This window comes from Primulina eburnea, chromosome 18, assembly GCF_022965805.1.
Source record: "Primulina eburnea isolate SZY01 chromosome 18, ASM2296580v1, whole genome shotgun sequence".
In the NCBI taxonomy this organism is placed as follows: domain Eukaryota; kingdom Viridiplantae; phylum Streptophyta; class Magnoliopsida; order Lamiales; family Gesneriaceae; genus Primulina; species Primulina eburnea.
Genome location: NC_133118.1, coordinates 32,554,163 through 32,574,336, shown reverse-complemented (window position 1 = coordinate 32,574,336; position 20,174 = coordinate 32,554,163). Strand labels below are relative to the sequence as shown.

Here is a 20,174-nt window from a genome sequence, read left to right as displayed (position 1 = left end):
CAAGTATTTTCAGATATCGTAGTCTGATTCGTGTTAGTAACTTTATTGAATGTAAAATCTGATCGAAACACTTGTTAACAATGAAAAGTAAGAAATGTAATATATGAGATCGAGTAACACTTCTTTTTCCCAACAAAATAGTAAAGAGATATTCATATTAATAATATATCATTCCTCTTGTATATTGCCAAACCTATATATTCTTAATGAAGCTCATCATGACTTCAGAATCCAACCAAAGCTGCTAAACTGAGGCTTTCAAATACAAAATATATCTTAACTTGCTAAATGTCGAATAAGTACATGTGTTTTCTTGCCCCACACACATACACAAACAAGAAAAGGGGGGAAAAGGTGAAACAAGTTTAATCAGTAACCAAATTATTCAACCATATCTATTGATGAACTCGAAGAACATGGGGGCTGCTCTCATGTGCTGCCATTGGAATGTTGCCGAACTTACTGCCCACCATCAAAGATTGAACCGAGCTTTCTTGAATCCTGATTTTTTCTATAAGTTTTAGTAGAGTACTTTCTAGCTCTCCTCCATCCACCCATTCATGGATTTCTGCTTTGACACGTCCCTGATTTTCGCGTATCAAATCCCACGCCGGGAAATTCTTTCTTGGCATCATAAAGTCCCCTTCCTCCAGCTTCAAACTCGGGCAGAAATCGCCGATGCCGTCACCAAGATATATCATCCTTTTCTTCCCTTGTTTGGCTATAGAGCATTTGATCGTTTCGATAATCATACCCTTTCGTTATTAAACAAACGCAATTAGATCAGATTCAGGACAGGACGTTCAAATAATAAACATACTCAAAGAGACGTGCGTAGATATACCATATATATGTATATATATACCTTGCACATGTTTGGAGGGCAAGGATTATTGCAACCATGGAGAGACGACTTGAAATCAACGTACGGAGAAATCCTCAACCTCCCTTCATTGTCCCGGTGGCTCGGGTTCGTGTTGATCTCAGAGAAGCAATCCTTTATTCCGAGGTGATCAAGAATCGTCTCGATGAAGAAATTGTTCGCATCACTAACTATCCTCAGATCACACCTAATAATTGACCAAAACATAAATCAGAACCCGGAAACTTTTGATGACCGTATTTGATATATAGAGTATGCATGCATCATAAGAATCATATTATCATAAATACATACCCTAAAGCACGAGCAGTTTTGATTGCAGGGACTATCCTAGGATGTATTGGAACCGTCCTCAGCACTTGTTTGATGTCTTCAATGGTTTTTCCTCGTTCGTTAAGCTCTATCATCATCCAATCCTGTATTTTGTAAAATAAAAAAGAGAGAAATATAAGAATATATGCAGCCAGCCTCTCCATGAGTTAATATGCATGTATATATATTAATATATATACCCAGTAAAAAAAGGTTGAACCTATCTATGATCACGTACGTACGTAGGTATACATACGTACCATGAGTGAATTCCAAGGCATGGTGGGCAGAAGCTGATCGAACAAATCGGTGGCGCCAAGTTCGTCCACCACCCAATTATCGCTGTCGGTCTCGATGATCGTCTTGTCGAAGTCGAAAACCACCACGATTCCGGCCATCGTTCGACAGAGACAAGATTTTCCTTTTCTATGTAAATACGTAGGATTTGATACGCATGGAGATTCATAGCGTCGAGGGTAGGGGTATTTATAGGGTTGGAAGGGAATCCAGGTGGGCTGCGTATTGTAACAATCAGATTCCAGTGGAATATTACTTCGTTCAAAATTATAATTTTTAAATTATTGTTCAAATCAGCCGCTGGATTAGCTTCATCCAACGGTCAGGTGTAATGTAAGGTGGTTGTTTTTTTTTTTTTCTTTAAAAAAAAATCTGATAAGAGAATATTCCATGATTATTTGGATATATTTTATCCGATCTGATCCATTAAAAAATATTATCATTTTATTTGTAAAATATAAACGTACAAAAGACTTACTTATATTTAATAAAAAATAGTTACTAAATAAATAAATATTCAGTGTTTAATAATAATTGTTACCTTTAAGGTTAATCATATAGCAAAGACAAAAAATAATTTAGATTTTGAGGAGCCTTGTATAAAGCATAGTATATAATATAATGTTGATGCTCCCTCTCTGAATTATTGGAATAAATTTAAATGTATGCGTCGTCTGTTTAATATAGTAGAAGCAACATTTGTATCTACCTTTTTTTAATTCAAAAACTCCTCTTTCCACACTTTATTAAAAAAATTGTAGAATATGGCTTTCTCGGATTCGAAACCAAAATTTGTCCTTAAAAAAAAATCAATTTTAAGGAAAATTAAATAAAGACAGAGTTTAATACTTTTACAAAAGAAATATCGAACGAGAAACTTTAGGTGAACAAAGACCATAAAGATCATCCTACAGAAGGAACAAGTACAAGCGTTATGCTACAATTAAATTTAATGAATTTCCAAAAGTATTGCAACTAAAACTAACATTTACTAGGAGCAAATTATAAGTAGACCAGACCAACTTAGATTCCAGAATTCTACAAGATACGAACAGACCCGACCCGACCAAACGCGACACTTTGATGAGAGGTGAAGAAAAAATAAATAGAAGAAATATAATGTCGAGGGTAAAACAACGGAAGGTGAAGGGAATACAGTTGCCTTGCTCAGGTAACAACAAAGACATGCAGATCTGTTCTGAAATTTGTCATGGTAGCTTATGAAACACAGCATTCCAAGCACGGATTACAGAGGCTTGAGAAAGTGATCGACCTTCTCTTCTATTTGATGAAAGAGGCATCTTCAAATGAGTTAGCCCAAAATTGTTAACCGGTGTTCAGGAATTGGGTTTTTTTTTTATGCATAATACATGTACAAGCTATTTGCAGCAGCACAAGCGATTGAGTTTTCAGATGGGTGCCACGCAAGGTGGAGTAGTTTTGTAGTGGAGTCAAATGAATTCCCATTTGTATCAACTCCCGAACTTTCTGCACCTGCAACATAGAGCACAACATTATTGTCAGTTGAGATTATGTTGCATGGACACAAAAACCAAGTAGATGAGGAGATGGGAATGGGAATTATACCTCTTCTGACGACACGAGTGATGCTACTACTCAAGGATCTGGCAGGCCTTGAAGGGTTCTGCACCTGCCTTCTGAAAGAGAGTCGTCCGTAACAAGTAAAAATGAGAATTGAGACTAGAGTTGGTCCGAAAAATCAAAACTTAAAACTGGTAGTAGTACCTCATTGGATTTTTGCTTGCTTCTAGAGAAGTGGCTTCAGTACTGCCCGAAGCACAGCCAAACACGCGGAACAGATTGCTGAACCATACCAAGTATTTTGTCACATTTTGATAGAGTGACATACATGCAAATGGCAGTATGATAAAATGGAGCACAAACTTGAACCTACTTGTAAGAACCAGTAGCCAATCGGCGACCATCACCACTCAGACAGCATTCAAATTTATCAAAAATGGAGTCATTTTCATACAAGTCACAGAGCTGGACATTATTAATTAACAACATTTTATCAGCTCAAAGGTCACAAAAACGCTTCGGGCAAAATGGTCCAGGAGCAAGGCAACTCACCTTTGGTCTTAAATGCTCATGAACCTGGAAAGTTGTAATTGGACCAGAATCCATGTTAATATCCCACAACTGAAACCAACTTATATTCAATCAGTTAAAAACAAAACTGAGACCACGATAAATATTGAAAATAGAAATGTGATATCCACGGAAACTCAAAAAACTATAGAAACATGTTATCTTATGAGCAATGCATTTAAGTGGTTTCTACAGCCAGTCAATGAAGAGCATAATTGAATTACAATATCATATCCAATTTCCAGTGCCAAACTTGAGCTCTGGGTTTTCAATTTTCAGATAAAATATGGACACGTTAATCTGAGATCAATAGTTTTTGTTCAATATTTATCTCAAACCACTTATTTATGATAACAAATAAATTTTTCTAACATTAAAATAGTCATAGAAACTAAATTTTATCCAGCCTGCATCCTTTAATGAGCAAACTGCGCCTAAAGGCATTCACTGACATCAGCTAAATTAGCTGTAAGTAACAAAAAAGTTAATAAACAGCGAACATGTTGGTCAATTAGAATATTAACAACCAATAATGATAAAAGTGCAAAAATAACTACAGAAAACAAAACCTTAAGGGTCATGTAATCTCGACTAAGAATATATCTTCCATCCTTCGCGAACTTAATATCTGAAATCGAAGCAATTATCTCAGTGAAAAATGATCTTGAACCAGGTGCTTCCTGTTCCTCGAATCTGTTTATGAATGAACATTAATCTCTCATCCAAAGAAAGCGCAAGAAATCAGAGCACAAAAACAAAACACTGTCCTTGCGAAGTACATAGAATTTCCCACAATTAGCATTCAACTTCTTAGGAAAAGTTATCGAGTTTTTATTAAAAAGCAGATAAGGTACAAAATCATTAATCAGAAGACTTAAAATGCAACCCATCACTTACATTTTAGAATGTGAATCGCACAGGGCAGATTGCCGCAGATCAATGAGACGAATTGATCCCTTAGAACTACTATACGCTAACATGTTGCAATGAGAAGGATGAAATTCAGCTGAAGTTATCACCTCTGCACAAGAAACAAAAATAAGTGAATAGAAGATTACCCCATTACTTGTTCTGTCAACCTTTTTCCCAAAAAGGAAGCTCCCAGATGTTAAGTTATATTGTAAGAGAGGCATATCACATATTATAGAGCAAGAATTACAATAGCTTTAAGCCTCTTGATATGACCCCTTTCCGAGTCTGTATGTCACTTAACATTTATCACGACAGTCATCGAGAACTTAGAGGAAATGTCACAAAATCTTATGCAAATCAAGTCATTATTTAAAATATGGAAAAAAATACATGAAGAAAGATGTTACGGACACAAGTATTATTATGGATTTTACTATGGTGGGCCCAGGGCCCTAAAACAATGCAGTTCAAGTGATGCAAACCCAAGCCCAATCCCTTTGAAGAATCTAGATATGGAGAAAGGGAATAAAACGTGAGGGGAGGTAAATTAAGGATCATTATGTTATTTTGTTGTTCGAGAAAATACTAGCCTAGGCTAGGGAAGAGGAGTCTTCTTCTTTTACAGAGTTTATCTCTGGGTCTATTTCAGCTTTATATTAGTTTTGTTCATCAATTATTACATATAAATTGTGGTTGCAACAAAAGAAGATAGCATAAAGACACACCAGTCAGATCCTCCATATTTGTGGGCTTCACATCAACAATGTTGAAACTTTGATTACTTATTTCCAGGTTCCAAAGATTTATTCTTAGATCATCAGCTGATATAAATGTTTCACCATCGCTGCAAAGCATTCAAATATGAATTAATCATGAAATCAGACAAACAAAAATCAATAGAAACAAAGAACAATATGTCATCGTGCCAAAACCTAGTGAATATTTTTCGTTGTTTACATGTCAACAGCAATCAGCCTTTCAATAAGTCATAACTCTAGAACGGCCCCAGTAAGGAAAGGTGCATGGGCATTGAATGACCACAAAACAATGACATCCACACAGTTCTATTTTCTATTTTCGTAATTCGAGGCAAATACTTGGGAACACAATTTCTACAATATTCCTTGCCCAAGTCTTACTACAATAAAGAAGTTCTCACCAAAGATGAGAACCAAACTGTGCCATCTTTTTGTTTTTTTAATTCTAGCTGCCCCACATACATGCAGGCATAGTAAGATGAGACAAATTTTGGATCTTTACCTGTTATTTGATATAGAATTGATATGGTAATCATGGGCATGGGCATATACTCTCCTACATCTCGCAACAAGACCGGTCTCACTGCATGTGACCTATAGATTGTACAACCAAGTGTCACAAGAAACAAAGTGAGCGAGAAAATAGCGAATTGTACGATGCACATAAATTATTTTTGAGTGAATACCTACGATAATTTTAAGATTGAGAGTTGAGCAATTAATGCTAATGATGTCATCTTTAGGCACCACAGCTTAGAGTTCAACATTTATGAGGAAGTCATAAATGTTATGAGACATATACCCAGGCATGTTAAATCATTCAGTGGAGAAAATGGATTTTATACGTTCAAAATGGACAAGAACGGAAAACAATTCAAAATAGCTTTCATTTATTAAAACCTAACAACCAATTTTCGACCAAACACATAAAAAAGATAGCACATCGCACAGAATTATTCATACCACAAATAGTAGTGCAGCTAAGTTAAGTATGTGTACCACTGGTAATCGAAGTGAGGGGATACCCCCAGGTGGAAAGGACAAGTCATTGCTCAAGTAGTTATAAAATCGATCTGGACTGCCACCATTTGCCAGATGCAATTTAGAATTCGAAGAAACACTGGAGCTTGCAACAGTACTATTTCCAGCTGGTTTAGATGGGTGAACATTCATATCAGATATTTTCTTGATCTTCTTTTCTTGAACCTGTTTCAAACAACCACTAGGAAATTTTTCAAATTGAAAATTAAAGGCACTTTTTGGTAGAACGAATTTCTTTCTTTGTTGTCAAGATATTTCGGGGAATTTGTAACAAATTCTGGAGTGGGTGAAAGTAATTTAGTAATGCGAAAAGGTTGTATTAATCAATGTCTTATCTTATCTTGACTCCCCTAAGTACATTGAAGGAAAATTATGAGAAAAACAAATCCAGAATGCGAATAAGATGAGCACAAGTATGAATACATAATTACTACAATAAACAACCGCAAATTATTAACTATTTTAACATATTATACCTAAACAAATTAATAATTAACAAAAAGGAAAAATTATATATCTAACCTTCCAAAACTTAATAGTTTTGTCATTCGTGGAAAGGAGAAAGAGTGCACCATTAGCTGTCTGACACCATTGAATCTTGTTGATTTTCTCCTCAATTTCCAAGCTCTTGAGATAATCAAACTGAAGTAAAAAGATTTTCACGCCATGTTATTACAATTCAAACTTTTATCCAATTTTTCCCTAAGGGATAAGGCAGTGAAAACAGTGAAAGCAATAGATGCCTTTAAGCATTTGTCCAATTGAAAAAAGGAAAGCTCTCTGTTAAATCAAGGCCAGTGCATTTGGAAAAATGATTGAATTCGAAGGTAGACCCCAGATAACAAAAATTTGACATGAGCTGGAATTTTTAATAAATACCTCTGGTTCATGGCTCTGAAATTCAGTTTTGTAACGAAACTCCGGATGTCTAGTTGGATAGTCCATCATCTCTAAATCTCTACGATTTTCCCCATGCTGCAATTTAAACTTGTTAGAAGATAATCTTTCAAGATGAATATGTCCACAATTAAATAAAACCATCAGATGTTGACCTTACCTCTCTCACATCAGTTCTTTCAAATAAGACCACCCTTCCACCGCGGTCACCAGTAGCCAGATGATCACCAGTTTTGTCAAATTCAATTGCGGATATGATGTCAACTGCCACGAAAAGAATTCAAAACAAAACTACAGTTTTGAGTTGCACCCTAAATTTCTTAGTCAGCAGTTCCGATTAACTTATAACACGGACAACCACTAAAACATGATTCAGGAAACATTAAGAAAAAAAATTCATACAAAACCGCTGCTGTCAATCTTCTTATCTACCAAAGTAGAGACACGGAGTCTTAAAATAGGGGCAACGTATCCATAAACCTTTTACTAAATGGGAAATTGTAAGCTACATAAAATAACAAAATCATTGAATAAGCAAATAATTAGAAAAATATTTTGCGTATTGAGGGTAAAAATTTGGCCCAGAAGCCTATTGCAATTGAACTTCTTGAATCTGCAGAATACTTGATCCTTACCATGTCTCTAATAAATAGCATTTCAAGTAATTTCAGGTTAAAAAAACACAAAACAGAAGCATGCACTCAAGAAGTAAATTTCAAACTTCAGCCTTTCTAACAGTTGAAGTCCAATTACGTAAAAAGCATAAAAATTTACAACAAGACCGTCACCTGCTTCAGCATGAACATGTCACAATCTGAATGTTTTGCAAAAGACAGCAGAGTCCAATTCTTACCATGTGCAGATTGCGAGATTTTTTTTTCCTTTTTATTTTTTTTGCAAGAGACAGATAATGAAAAACCAAACATGGTGATCTCGGTCCATTTTAGAATAACCCTACAACATAACAGATCATAAGTTTTCTTGCCCTTCTCCTAGCCAACACCCCCTCTACATGAACCAGTTTGCTAATTTGATCCGACACAAGGTGCACAGTGAACAGCATATAATGTGATTGCAAATTAATCACATGCAAATTAAATTAAGCAACGAAAGTCGACACATGAACAAACGAGAAAAAGAGATAAACTTCCCTCTTACATGTAAACAAAATCGTAACAGACATCATTTTTGTTTTATTTTAAATGACACCATACAAGCATGTTTTGAATGGCCCTGTTAAGGCATAACAAAATACAAGCATAATTTTGAATCTCAAAATAGGTCAGATCAGTGTGTTTGGGCATCATGAAGTCCTGAACCCTTTCAACCCATAGAAGAATTTGGAAGCAATAGAACACATTGTGACATGTTATTCATACCAGGACCAAAAACAACAAAAAGTATAAGCTAGAAGCTCCAGTCCAAGCAACAGACACAGTCAAAAGTTGGCCAAAAACATTACACCCAGCACAATGTCACAAATCAGTAGACCTACAAAACAACAGCAGCAAAGTCTTGGAATGACCTCCAACTTTGGTTCAGTCACTGCATGGAGTGCGCAAAGAGACCAGCTCTCACTTCCCCAACAACATAAAAAGAGCTTGGAGTTCAAGCTATAGAAGTTGCGTCATTTTCAAACTAACCATACACAAAACAAGTTCAAAGACATAGCAAAGACTATTTGAAGTAATCAAAACCCACAGTAAAAACACATTCTTTAGGCCAGAAACCAGGTTCATTCCGCGTGAAAACCCACGATCAGACTAACGTTGAACTCTATTCACTTCATACCCACACCATTAACCTTTGGTATCATTGATCAAAACAATGGCAAGCAGATCACTCATGTTAATCCCCAATCAATCACACTGAAATTCTACAAAATCAAGCAGTTGACAAACCCAAAAGGGATCAAATTACAGAAATCCCTTACCCTAACGAGAAGATCCAAACCCAAAGCAAACATCTTTTCCTCACTAATAGAATCAACAATAAAAAATCTACCTTCCTGTACTTCTTCTCCGGCTGTCCGCTCGCCAAATACCTGAGAAAATTTCCACTCGAGCGGCGCCGGTGGACCCAACGCAGCTGAATCCCCCTCTTCACCATCACCACCGTTCATTCTCCTTGATAAACGAAAATAAGAATCAAAAGCAACAGCAAAACAATATCAAAAAGACAACATCTAATCTCACTTCCTCCCTATCTCCAGTTCATCAAAAAGAGCAATTGAGGTTTCAGGAATTGAGAAAGATCAAAGCTGACAGCGGGGATTCGGATTCAGATTCAACCATTTCTCAGTGCGTTCATAGAGTTATTACAAAGGAGGATGATTCAGATTTTCTCCCTCAATGCGTCGATATACTGATTGTGTAACAGTGTATGTATATGTTTTGGAGACAAATCCTTCTTTCTATTTCCTTTTCTTTTCTTTTCTTTTTTTCTTTTCACTCTCAAAACAAAATAAATAATATGCAGAATGTCATAAACTTGAATTACAAAAATTAGTGTCAAATGGTTTTGCAGATAAATAAATTTTATGTATAATCTTCGTCGACGTGAACTATGAAAAAACATTATCTTTTAAACAAAAAAAATCAGATCAACCGTTTCACAAAAAAATTACTCAATTTATATATCAAATAGCTAATTATCATCATATTTTAATCTTTTATGATCAACGTTTCACAAAAAATTCAAAAGATTAATATAAAAAATGAATTAATAAGTCAAAACAAGTATCCATGAAACAGAAATGAGGCTGTCTGTATCGGCCCAAAACAACAGGCCACAAAGAGTGACTATATATGTTTAAGAGTTTAGTGCATGGTTACTGTTGGGCATTGTGTTTGGTGCAATTTCGGTTCCAAATGCTGTCATGGGCCTATTTTCAAGTCTATAATATAATCAAAGGTTAAAATGTTAAACATTGTCTTGTAGCAACTTTAGCCGTTTTTTTCCAACAACTTGAGAAGGGAAAAAGAAAAAAAATGAGGCGAGGGAGGTTAACGAGATCTTATCCATATGGACATTATTTTCGTTTCATTTCAACGGATAAGATCTTGTCACACATATAATTTCAAAAAAAAAATGGCTTGTAAATTCGCGTGATTTGTGTAATGGATAATTTTGTGAGAATTTTATGGCATTTTTTTTTGTGCAATTTATTTTGAGTTCCATAATTTTTAAATAAAAATTTATATTTGTTGTGACTTTCATCAGTTGCTTTCTTCTCCACCCTTTTCTTTGAATTTCAGGATAATTAATAATTAATATTAGGAAATTATGACTGTATTTATTTTGCTATAATATAATGATAAACGTTATTATTAATAAAGATTTACAATAAAATCAATTTCATACACCGAGTTGGGATTTTCATCCATTGCTTTCTTCCTAAAAATGTGCCATTTTCTTACCAGCTCAGTAGACTGTATACTGTCTTGTTCGCTCAATCTTTAGGGTCACTTGCGCCTAATTGTTTCGCAAATTCAGAGACTTTTATCCCCCTTTTTCTTTTCTTCAAAACGAATTCGCGTATTTGTTTTTCGGATGCAGACCCCTTCTTGTTATTGGGATTACTACTGCGGAATCATTTTCCTCTGAAAATAATCCGATCCCGGTTGAATTTGGTTTCACCTTGTATAGACGAGATCCTTTTCTTTAACTTTTTTGTATCATTTGAAAGATTTTAAGCCCAGTTTCGTCACTGGACTTCTTCAAGACTTTAATTTCAGGTACAATCTGTGTTTTTTTTTTCAACTATTTGATTTTGTGTTAGGAATTTGGAGGTGTGTAATTTTTTTATATATATATTTCTAGCATTGGGATGGTTCGAAGATGTGAGTTGCCACTCTTCGTTTAATTTAATGTAAAGTTACTTTTGTTAATCGAGTAATTCAATTGGAAAAACTTCGTTTTTGTTTTGTGATTAACCATGGAATTATAGAATTATTTTAAATGTTGATCGTGAATCGTGATGCGAAATTGCAAAATCTGGGTACGGAAAATTATAAGTTATTTCGCATGGAGTATGGTGCACAATTACACGGTACACTAGAAAGCTTAGATGAAGCCATGCAGCATTTTTAAGGTATGCCATTAAAGTAATTATGTTGCAAATTCATTAGTGTGCATGATAAGCAAAATTTTAGTACAGACGTGGGATTGACATGATAAATGGCATGGCCAGTGCATAACACACAAATTTCAACAACAAAATTGTAGTGTTATAGTCTCTGAACCCCAGAGAAATGCTTTTCTTGGTCAAGGATGATTAACTCAATATTGTTCAACTAGGTTTTTTTTCTATTGCATGAGAAGAGGATCTCATCTTCGCGCTGGATTGAAGTAGGTTATGTGTGAATCATACTCATCCTCAATTAAAGAGCAAAGCCATGATTTATTATGGCAGGGAAGTTTCAGTCGTTGCTGATTTATCCCTTAAAGATTTGAGTTACTTGTTTTTGCAGAAAGTAAAACATCATAGCCCAACAGTCAAATTGTGATGCTGAATGTTGCTTCCAGCTGCTGGGGTTGGGATGACATCTGCAATGGATGATATAAACTTGATCCAGCAGTCTCAGAGGCATCATCTTGTTGTCAGGGAACTTGGTGAAGAAATCGATTTGGAAATTGGCGCTGGAGACGATGACCCAACTTTTCACCAGAACTCTCTTCTCGGTGTTCAGCCAAATGAATCCTCTGCCAAAGAGCACACTGAAAACAAGCATTTGATGGGTTCTCAACTTCCCAGTGAGGATCAAGATCTATCGAAGGCACAGACAGGAAAGAGGAAAAAGAAGGTCGTGAAAAGATGGAGAGAGGAGTGGGCTGATACATATAAATGGGCATATGTTGATGTAAAGGAAGGGACAGCTAGGATATTCTGTTCTATATGTCGAGAATATGGAAGGAAGCACAGGCGGAACCCATATGGAAATGAAGGCAGTAGGAACATGCAGATGAGTGCGCTGGAGGAGCACAATAACAGCTTGCTTCACAAAGAGGCTCTCCGTCTGCAGCAAGCATCTGTAGAAAAAATAATAGTTGATAAGCCTATCTATGTGAAAAGTAAGTTTTTTCCTTATTTGCTGATAAAAGTTCTTTTTTGTTTTGTTCAATTATTTGTTCTTTAATTGACTGGGGATATGGCTTCAGCATTTTTTCCTCTAAATGCAGGAAAAATCATATTCCTTAGTTTTTCTGTCCCTAAAATCCACATTATAACTTATAAGTGAATAGGTGATTTAATTTATAATCACATTTCTGTGATGTTTGAAGTGATCTCTGTAATTTTCTTGGCTCTCACACAATGGTTGAACTCATTGCAGCTATTATGTCTAAAACAGCTGGATCAATTGTTGAAGCTGCGTTGAGAAGAGACCCTCATGAAGCTGAGTTCATACAGTCTCTTCAAGAAGTGGTCCATGCTTTGGAAAGAGTAATTTCAAAAAATTCCAAGTAAGTTGGCTTATATATATATTTTTTGAAGCCAGCTTTAAGTATTTTAGATGCTCATGGTCTGCAAGATGACTACAATAATGGTTGTAACAAAAAGGCTAACCATGTTGCAGCTATGTGAATACCATGGAGAGATTATTAGAACCTGAGCGCATAATTATCTTTCGCGTTCCATGGCTTGATGATAGAGGTGAAACACATGTTAACCGCGGTTATCGGGTTCACTTCAACCAGACACTTGGTCCATGCAGGGGTGGTCTGCGTTTTCATCCATCAATGAACTTGAGCGTTGCCAAGTTTCTTAGTTTTGAACAGGTGTTTGTCATTCTGTTATGCACTCATTCTGCAGAGATCGATTTTATGTATAAATGCTTGGGCCATTTTTAGTAAAATGAAGCAGAATTCGATCCATATCTTAGCTCTGATTGCCCGTGTAACGCTTACACTTTTTCGTAAAGTTTGGAAGTGTTTTTAATGTTTTAGGAAAATAAGGAGAATATGTCAGTGATTTTAGTTTTTTTTCTGCAAGATATTTTCTATGGTAAAGTTTGGAAGTGTTTTTAATTGTTTTAAGAAAATATTGAGAATATGTCAGTGGTTTTGGTTTTATTTCTGCAAGACATTTTCTACGGTAGATGCCATATCATGCAATGATCTGTTGGATGGCGTATCATATAATTTTGTTATTTGAATAATCTTTAGGTGTTTTAAAATATAATACATATAAATGGAGTTTTTTTCAAAAAGAAAGAAATTGAATTAAAAGTAATGGTTGTATTGGGAGATCCAAAACTGAAAGAAGATAGAATTTGATAGATTGTGGTAGAATATGATATATGTTGGGTTTTATTTTAGGAGAATGAAAACATTACTAAAAACATGGTTCCAAACATTGGCTTTTGTTCTATGTTGGGCTCTTACAGTGATATCTCTCTTGGTTGAACGTTCTTCCACTTGTGTGGTTCGCACAAAACGTCAAACTTGATAGAATTTTTAGTCATTGATTGGAGCTATGTATGTTTTTGATAAGTTTAGGGCTTTGTTTTCCCGTTTTCTCCGTTGCGGATTACTTGTTTGCCTTTTGTAATTAATAGCTTTTGATCAATTAATATAATATTGTTTCCTATAATGCTATCTAAAAAAATACTTCGAACTTGATATGTAATGTTGAGCAACGGTCGAAAGTTGATGAAATATATGATTTAAGCAATTCAGTATTTAGGACTTAATGCTCCATTTTGCATGCAGACGCTAAAAAATGCGTTATCTCCGTATAGACTTGGAGGCTCTTCTGGTGGAAGTGATTTTGATCCAAAAGGCAAAAGCGATAGTGAGGTGATATTTTTGGGCAGTTAGTTACCAAAGGTGTATCTTTGAAGTATTGACCTTTTTCTAATGTGGTTCCTAAACAACACTTGTAGATCATGAAGTTTTGCCAGAGCTTCATGAGTGAGTTGTATCGCTATTTGGGGCCTGACAAGGTTTGCAAGATGGCTTCTTGTCAAAACTTTGAAGCCTGTTTCTGAGATATCTGTGATTTGCTAACCTTTTTCTTGTAACCTAGGATCTTCCTTCAGAGGATATGGGTGTTGGCACCCGTGAAATGGGTTATCTATATGGACAATACAGGCGCCTGGTTGGTCACTCTCAGGTTAAAGCTGTGTACTTTGTAGAGATCGGTCACTTTTATTACTTATTTTGACGCTGCTATTGTCATGGCCTGATCAAATGTCTTTTATTGCTTGAAATAATTGAAAATTATTGTTTCAAGTAAAATTTGATTTAGCTTTTAGTACTTTCAGTTAAATCACTAGTACTTCGTTGAAGACAGTACTATCAATCAGCATCTTGTGGTCTTCCATGTTGGCTTAGATCTGTTAGATTAAGAACGAGTAGAAACTTGTTCAAGTGATTTTTATCCATGTACTTGGTCATGCTTTTAGTTTTTATTCATCACCAATCTTCCTACAAAAGATTTTTATGCGTGATGCATCTGCGCTTTAACCATGCAGGGAAGTTTTACTGGCCCAAGAATAAACTGGTCTGGCTCTAGTCTTCGAACTGAAGCTACTGGCTATGGATTGGTGACAAACTTTCCGTTGTAATGTCTGTGCTTCCATGCCTGTTTTTATTAATTAATCTTCTTATTTCTTGCAGGTATTTTTTGCCCAACTTATGCTTGCTGACATGAATAAAGAACTGAAAGGGCTAAGGTGCTACATATTTACTGCTTATTCATGTCTTGTATTTGTTTTCTCCAAAGCATTACTTGTATGAATGTCTATAGTGTTGCTTTTGTTTTTCCTTCTCCATCTTAGTCGCGTACCCTGTCTTATCACTGTCTCATCCTTAGACATCTGAAATGATCATCTGCTTTTACTAATTCATGTAAGTTTATTTATGAGAGACAACTGTATCAATATGATATAATGAAGGAGAAATCAAGATTAGTCTGGACTCACAAACCTTTTATCAGGTTTTTACCAATAGAAATTAGTATGGCTATTATCTGCATAAGAGTCATTTTGAGGAACAAATTTTAGCGCATGAAATTAGTTTGGAAAATAAATTAGATAATTTATGCATGAAGTCTCTTGGAATCTGATATTTTACTTTTTTTTTTAAATATCTTCTTCACTAGATGTGTTGTTAGTGGCTCTGGAAAGATATCTATGCATGTCCTGGAGAAGCTTATTGCTTACGGTGCTCTTCCTAAAACAGTATCAGGTAAAGCACTGTCTTTTTCCAAATTCATATTTTTTTGTTAAATTTGTGATGGTGCGGTTAGATGCTTTGGAATTTCACTTCTTCTGATTAATTATCTTGGTGTACCTAATGATCTCACTGTATTAAAGAATTGAAATTGTAAAAGAATAGACCTGCCAGAATATGTCAATTATTGCTTCGCATTTAGATTGTAGACGCATTGGAGAAGACTCGTGTAATAGTTTCTGTTTTTTAATCTCTCTCTCTCTCACACACACGCGCGCGCGCGCACACACATACACACAAACACATGCTTAATTATATCGATCTGCAGTACTCTAAATTTTCCTTGTTAAGAGAGCGTGTAAAATCTTATATTCTAGCATTTAATAGTAACATCTCTCGGTGTTGCTCTTCTTGTGCAATAACCTCACACCGCATGGATTGTATTTCTTCTTGGGATAAACCTCTCATTAATATCTTGTCCATATGAATTCAATCATTATCAATGTTGTCATCACAAATCTAGTTAGTAATTTTCTTTTTCACTTGATTAGTGTGACTTGGACTCAACACCAGCACCTAATTTTTGAGAATGTGATTTCTACCACTAATTAATTGGTGGTCATAGTTGTACGAGTAAAGCTGGAGGTGAAAACATGTCTGCTTTTCATGTGGATTTCTAACCAGATAATTTGTCTTAGAAATGCCTATTCTTGGTTTTATCTTCATTAATGTCTAAATGAATTAAATCACGGAGAAGGAAACTTTCTCTCTTTCTTCTATCAGCATTTCATCCTGTATTCTATGTCTGTTGTAAACACAGATTCAAAAGGTTATTTAGTGGATGAGGATGGATTTGACTTCATGAAAATATCCCTTCTGAGAGATATTAAGGCTCAGAATAGAAGTTTGAGGTTTGTAAGCTGCCTGCCCCTCCCCTCGATTTTAACTTTCCGTTTTCACACCATCTTATTAGTAATAATTTCAGAGAATATTCAAAAACTTATGCCCGCTCAAAGTACTATGATGAAACAAAGCCTTGGAATGAAAGCTGTGATGTTGCATTTCCATGTGCTTATCAAAATGAGATTGATCAATCTGATGCCATGAATTTGGTAAACTCGGGTTGTCGGATACTAGTAGAAGGTTGGTACCTGTCACTGTATCTTGTCAAATTCTATTTGTAGACTTCCTCTTATTTACAGAATCTTCATTTTCGTGGTTTGAATTTGTTATTGTCTTCAGATTGTATCTAACTCCTTGGTAATATTCTAAGGTTCAAATATGCCATGCACCCCTGAAGCAGTTGATATTATGAGAAAAGCCAATATTCTAGTTGCGCCATCTATGGCTGCTGGTGCAGGAGGGGTACATCTTTTAGTCCTTTAGATACAGTCTGCAACTACTCTCATGCTGTGTAGGTTTATCTACAGGCAATTTTTTGCAGGTGGTTGCAGGGGAACTTGAGCTTAAAGAATGTAGTTTGAATTGGTCTCCTGAAGATTTTGAATCTAAACTACAGGTGAGTGCTACTCTCATGGGTTGGGAAAGTACTTGGCGTGCAGTTTTCTCAAAATTGTTGTTCTTATGAACTATCCACTCTATTTTTCGTTGAGACTTCAAGTTCTTTCATCCATGTTAACTTCAATTTTATTCTATTTAATAACAGGAAGCAATGAAGCAAACATACCAAAGAACACTTAAAGCAGCGACTGATTTTGGTTACCAGAAAGAGAGTCCCGAGTAAGGCTACTCTTGATTTTGCCTCGAATTACTTGTGGATCAGATAATTGACACCTTATTTGGTCATAAAAAATACCTGGTTTATTGAGATATTCATGTTCCCTTTGGCGCAGGGCTTTGGTACATGGAGCGGTCATTTCTGCTTTCTTAACGATAGCAAGCAATATGACCGATCAAGGTTGCGTTTAGACCATCTGCTTTCTTGACAATTGCAAGCAACATGACCGATCAAGCTTGTGCGTCGAACATCTCGACAATATGTAACAAGAAGCTGCTTAAATTATGTGGTCGAAGATCATTTGTCAAATAATTTGCGGATTTCAAAGCTTGTAAATCCTTCTTGTAGCTTAATTCGACAGCTTAGGTTAGTAAAACTATTTCACTTGAAAGAAACAATTCGTTATTTCAATAGAATGGAGAAATGATTCGAATGTAAAGTTGGTATTTCTATGTAACATTTCGAACCACTGCTCTTTATGGGTACCATACCTCTTCATTCACATTATTCAGCCTCCGTATCAGTTCCTTTAACCTTGCCATTTTCCCCTGATTAAATTACAACTTCGAATGCCTCGTGCAGCATAAAACTTAGAATTTAGTTTTGCAAAATGAAGTATCACTCCGCTTTATTTTCAGTTATTCGGGGACTGAACCAAACTTCATGGAAGTGGTGATGAAACAAAAAAGAGTCAGAAACAAAAACAAAATTAAACAACAAAGAAGCTCGACATTGGGCATAAACAATCATATCATATAGCAAACTAAGCCAAGTGCGATCAAATCATACCATATTTCAATCTGAACCAGAGAATCCAAAATTTACGATAAACACAACTCCATTAAAACTCAAAAATGGAGGAAAATTTAAAGTAAAACAGTTCAAGATTTAATTTAAGTCCATTTTGAGTCCATGAGTAGATAACAATGCGCTACCCTGACGGAGAAGTTGGGAAAGGGGAAAACTCCATTAACTTAAGACACTATATCAAGCAGCCTGCCTGTTCCTCTTCTTGACTCCAGACTTTGCAACATTGAGACTTCTGTTAACAACACTCAACCTTGCAAGGGCCGCCTTCTTCAGATCCGGCCTGTAATAGTTATCTGCCACCTGAACTCAAGACGTTTAATTACTACACAGCTACATCTAAAACCCAACATTTAGTGAACTGAGCAAGCTGAAAAATAAGCCAGCATGCCTTCCTCCACAACAAATATATGAGATGAATGATATCTAGAGCATTAGATCCTTTATCTTCTACAAATAGAATAGTCATTCTAAAAAACAGTAATGCGTACTGGGAAGATTGCATCTGGATCAAAGGAAAGATTTTCAGCTGTACTGCTTGTCAAAAGTAGAAAGCACGGCACATTAAGTTACTTTAAAAGAAGGCTGGAAAGTAAAGATCTTTTGCAACACAAACATAGATTAAATAAGAAAAAGAAACAGTACTAAAATAGAATGCAGGGAAACCAAATAATCTCAAACATAAAGGGATTCACTGATGATAATGTACCTGGTTAGAAACAGCCTTGGCCATACGGTGGAACTCCTTCTTCATGACAGACTTGTGAAGCAAATGGCGAGGCTTGTGCTGTTTCTTGGTCTTTGCAGTAGCAAGCAAAACCGACTGGTCCTTGCCAGGTTGAATGGTCACAGTTTTCTTGTTTGCCAACCCTAAGAAAATAATCCACAAAACAAGTCATTTCAGATGTCATAAAAGAGAGTTCAACTTCAAATAACCAAAACAAAATATTCTCTCTAAAAAAATAGAAAAGAAAATAAAAGATGAATCCACAAACAACGCAGGTCTGCATTTACAATAAAAGCAATTTATATTAAAAAAACAATAGAGATTTGTCCAGCTAACAATCGGCACAGTTATTATCAAGTTATTAAGAGTGTAATAGTAACATCAGGAGGCTGTATCTGTCTCTAATTTCAATTATATGAAACAGTAATAGAAAAAGCGAAACCAAAAACCAGGTTAATCACCACCATCTTCCGATAAATCTGGGACGGTCATATTTCCGTTCGATTTTACTGACAAAAAATGTAGCAAATACTCCCACACAAACTTCTAAACAATCAAATGATCACTAACACAAACATAAAATTTACCTTGAAAATAAAATAAGTCGACCTTTTATCATTATTTTCCATATCCGGATCCTTTCTTCAAGTTAAAGTAAAACCAAACAAAAAGTCGAGTAAATGAAGCAAGAACAAATGCCAAAAACATGAAACTAACCAGAATACTTGTACGAATGGATGTTGCATAGATTGTTTGGTTCCTTGCTGAATTTCACTCCCGCGGTTCCATTCCCGAATTCCTTCACCAGAAAACAGTTGTTTTTTTTCACGATCTCCCAGATCAACTGCCCAGGCACTGTCGCCATCTCTAACAAGAAGAAACCCTAATTCATGGAGAAGAAAACAAAATCATCAAATGTTAGCATTAACGTATCCACAATTTGTGCGGAAATGGAGACGTATCCACAACCTTGAGACGGAGGAGATTGGGCGGCTTGGGAAGCTGAAGAGGGAAGACTAAAAGCCCTATTTATAGAACTGAATGACGAAAATAACCCTCACTGCCAGATTAATTTTTTTAATTAAAAAATATTATATATTTTGATAATGTCGAAAAATAGTTTTTTATTATGTTTCAACATACCATTTTTTTATTTAATTATTTTCAAAAATAGTATATTTGTTATCTTCTATTTTAAATTTTTTAATACATATAATTCACCATGAGAATAATAAAATATATAATAAATATGACCAACCAACAAATGTTTGCTAGTATTTGAATTTAAATATAATATAAAAAAATCCAATATTAAGTAAAAAGAATTTATGGTGGAGTAGATATCTTGTGAGACGGTCTCATGAATCTTTATCTGTGAGCGTGAAACAGATCAATCTTACCGATATTCACAATAAAAAGTAATACTCTTAGTATAAAAATTAATATTTTTTCATGAATGACCCAAATAAGATATTTGTCTCACAAAATACGATCCATGAGACCGTCTCGCACAAG

The 20,174-nt window shown here is 35.3% G+C and overlaps 4 protein-coding genes across 4 annotated transcripts; 1 reads left to right on the top strand and 3 right to left on the bottom strand.

Moving 5' to 3' along the window:
• Positions 1-189: 189 nt before the first annotated feature.
• LOC140819836 (inorganic pyrophosphatase 1-like) lies at positions 190-1,664 on the bottom strand. The gene is made up of 4 exons (XM_073180075.1): positions 1,456-1,664; positions 1,178-1,299; positions 866-1,070; positions 190-755 (listed from the first exon to the last, which is right to left on the bottom strand). The coding sequence occupies exons 1-4, from the start codon at positions 1,591-1,593 to the stop codon at positions 396-398; spliced, it is 825 nt and encodes a 274-aa protein (XP_073036176.1). The 5' UTR covers positions 1,594-1,664; the 3' UTR covers positions 190-395.
• Positions 1,665-2,355: 691 nt separating this feature from the next.
• Positions 2,356-9,636, bottom strand: LOC140819008 (serine/threonine protein phosphatase 2A 55 kDa regulatory subunit B beta isoform-like). The gene is made up of 14 exons (XM_073178991.1): positions 9,217-9,636; positions 7,373-7,476; positions 7,195-7,290; positions 6,838-6,957; positions 6,274-6,480; positions 5,777-5,868; positions 5,242-5,360; positions 4,502-4,625; positions 4,174-4,297; positions 3,587-3,655; positions 3,408-3,499; positions 3,239-3,316; positions 3,080-3,150; positions 2,356-2,986 (listed from the first exon to the last, which is right to left on the bottom strand). The coding sequence occupies exons 1-14, from the start codon at positions 9,332-9,334 to the stop codon at positions 2,850-2,852; spliced, it is 1,551 nt and encodes a 516-aa protein (XP_073035092.1). The 5' UTR covers positions 9,335-9,636; the 3' UTR covers positions 2,356-2,849.
• Positions 9,637-10,574: 938 nt separating this feature from the next.
• LOC140820285 (uncharacterized) lies at positions 10,575-17,558 on the top strand. The gene is made up of 16 exons (XM_073180625.1): positions 10,575-10,949; positions 11,685-12,285; positions 12,546-12,675; positions 12,789-12,990; positions 13,924-14,010; positions 14,097-14,156; positions 14,240-14,326; positions 14,688-14,759; positions 14,833-14,888; positions 15,317-15,402; positions 16,208-16,298; positions 16,373-16,530; positions 16,661-16,752; positions 16,832-16,906; positions 17,054-17,127; positions 17,241-17,558. The coding sequence occupies exons 2-16, from the start codon at positions 11,727-11,729 to the stop codon at positions 17,314-17,316; spliced, it is 1,905 nt and encodes a 634-aa protein (XP_073036726.1). The 5' UTR covers positions 10,575-10,949; positions 11,685-11,726; the 3' UTR covers positions 17,317-17,558.
• A 299-nt stretch (positions 17,559-17,857) lies between these two features.
• Positions 17,858-19,749, bottom strand: LOC140820286 (large ribosomal subunit protein eL28z-like). The gene is made up of 4 exons (XM_073180626.1): positions 19,629-19,749; positions 19,377-19,542; positions 18,642-18,802; positions 17,858-18,235 (listed from the first exon to the last, which is right to left on the bottom strand). The coding sequence occupies exons 2-4, from the start codon at positions 19,522-19,524 to the stop codon at positions 18,113-18,115; spliced, it is 432 nt and encodes a 143-aa protein (XP_073036727.1). The 5' UTR covers positions 19,525-19,542; positions 19,629-19,749; the 3' UTR covers positions 17,858-18,112.
• Between the last annotated feature and the right edge of the window lie 425 nt (positions 19,750-20,174).

Bases quoted from the DNA above. Each gene is read 5' to 3' on its own strand.
- LOC140819836 (XM_073180075.1), bottom strand. From the start codon at position 1,593: ATGGCCGGAATCGTGGTGGTTTTCGACTTCGACAAGACGATCATCGAG. The intron at 1,300-1,455 runs GTACGTATGTAT...TACAAAATACAG, and splicing joins TGCCTTGGAATTCACTCATG to GATTGGATGATGATAGAGCT. The intron at 1,071-1,177 runs GTATGTATTTAT...GTCAATTATTAG, and splicing joins AAAACTGCTCGTGCTTTAGG to GTGTGATCTGAGGATAGTTA.
- LOC140819008 (XM_073178991.1), bottom strand. From the start codon at position 9,334: ATGAACGGTGGTGATGGTGAAGAGGGGGATTCAGCTGCGTTGGGTCCA. The intron at 4,626-5,241 runs GTGTGTCTTTAT...TTTCTTGTGCAG, and splicing joins AAATATGGAGGATCTGACTG to AGGTGATAACTTCAGCTGAA. The intron at 3,151-3,238 runs GTACTACTACCA...ACTCTCTTTCAG, and splicing joins GCAAGCAAAAATCCAATGAG to AAGGCAGGTGCAGAACCCTT.
- LOC140820285 (XM_073180625.1), top strand. From the start codon at position 11,727: ATGTTGCTTCCAGCTGCTGGGGTTGGGATGACATCTGCAATGGATGAT. The intron at 12,991-13,923 runs GTGTTTGTCATT...TTTTGCATGCAG, and splicing joins AGTTTCTTAGTTTTGAACAG to ACGCTAAAAAATGCGTTATC. The intron at 17,128-17,240 runs GTAAGGCTACTC...CCTTTGGCGCAG, and splicing joins TACCAGAAAGAGAGTCCCGA to GGCTTTGGTACATGGAGCGG.
- LOC140820286 (XM_073180626.1), bottom strand. From the start codon at position 19,524: ATGGCGACAGTGCCTGGGCAGTTGATCTGGGAGATCGTGAAAAAAAAC. The intron at 18,803-19,376 runs GTTAGTTTCATG...TTATTTTCTTAG, and splicing joins CCATTCGTACAAGTATTCTG to GGTTGGCAAACAAGAAAACT. The intron at 18,236-18,641 runs GTACATTATCAT...TCTTGAGTTCAG, and splicing joins CCAAGGCTGTTTCTAACCAG to GTGGCAGATAACTATTACAG.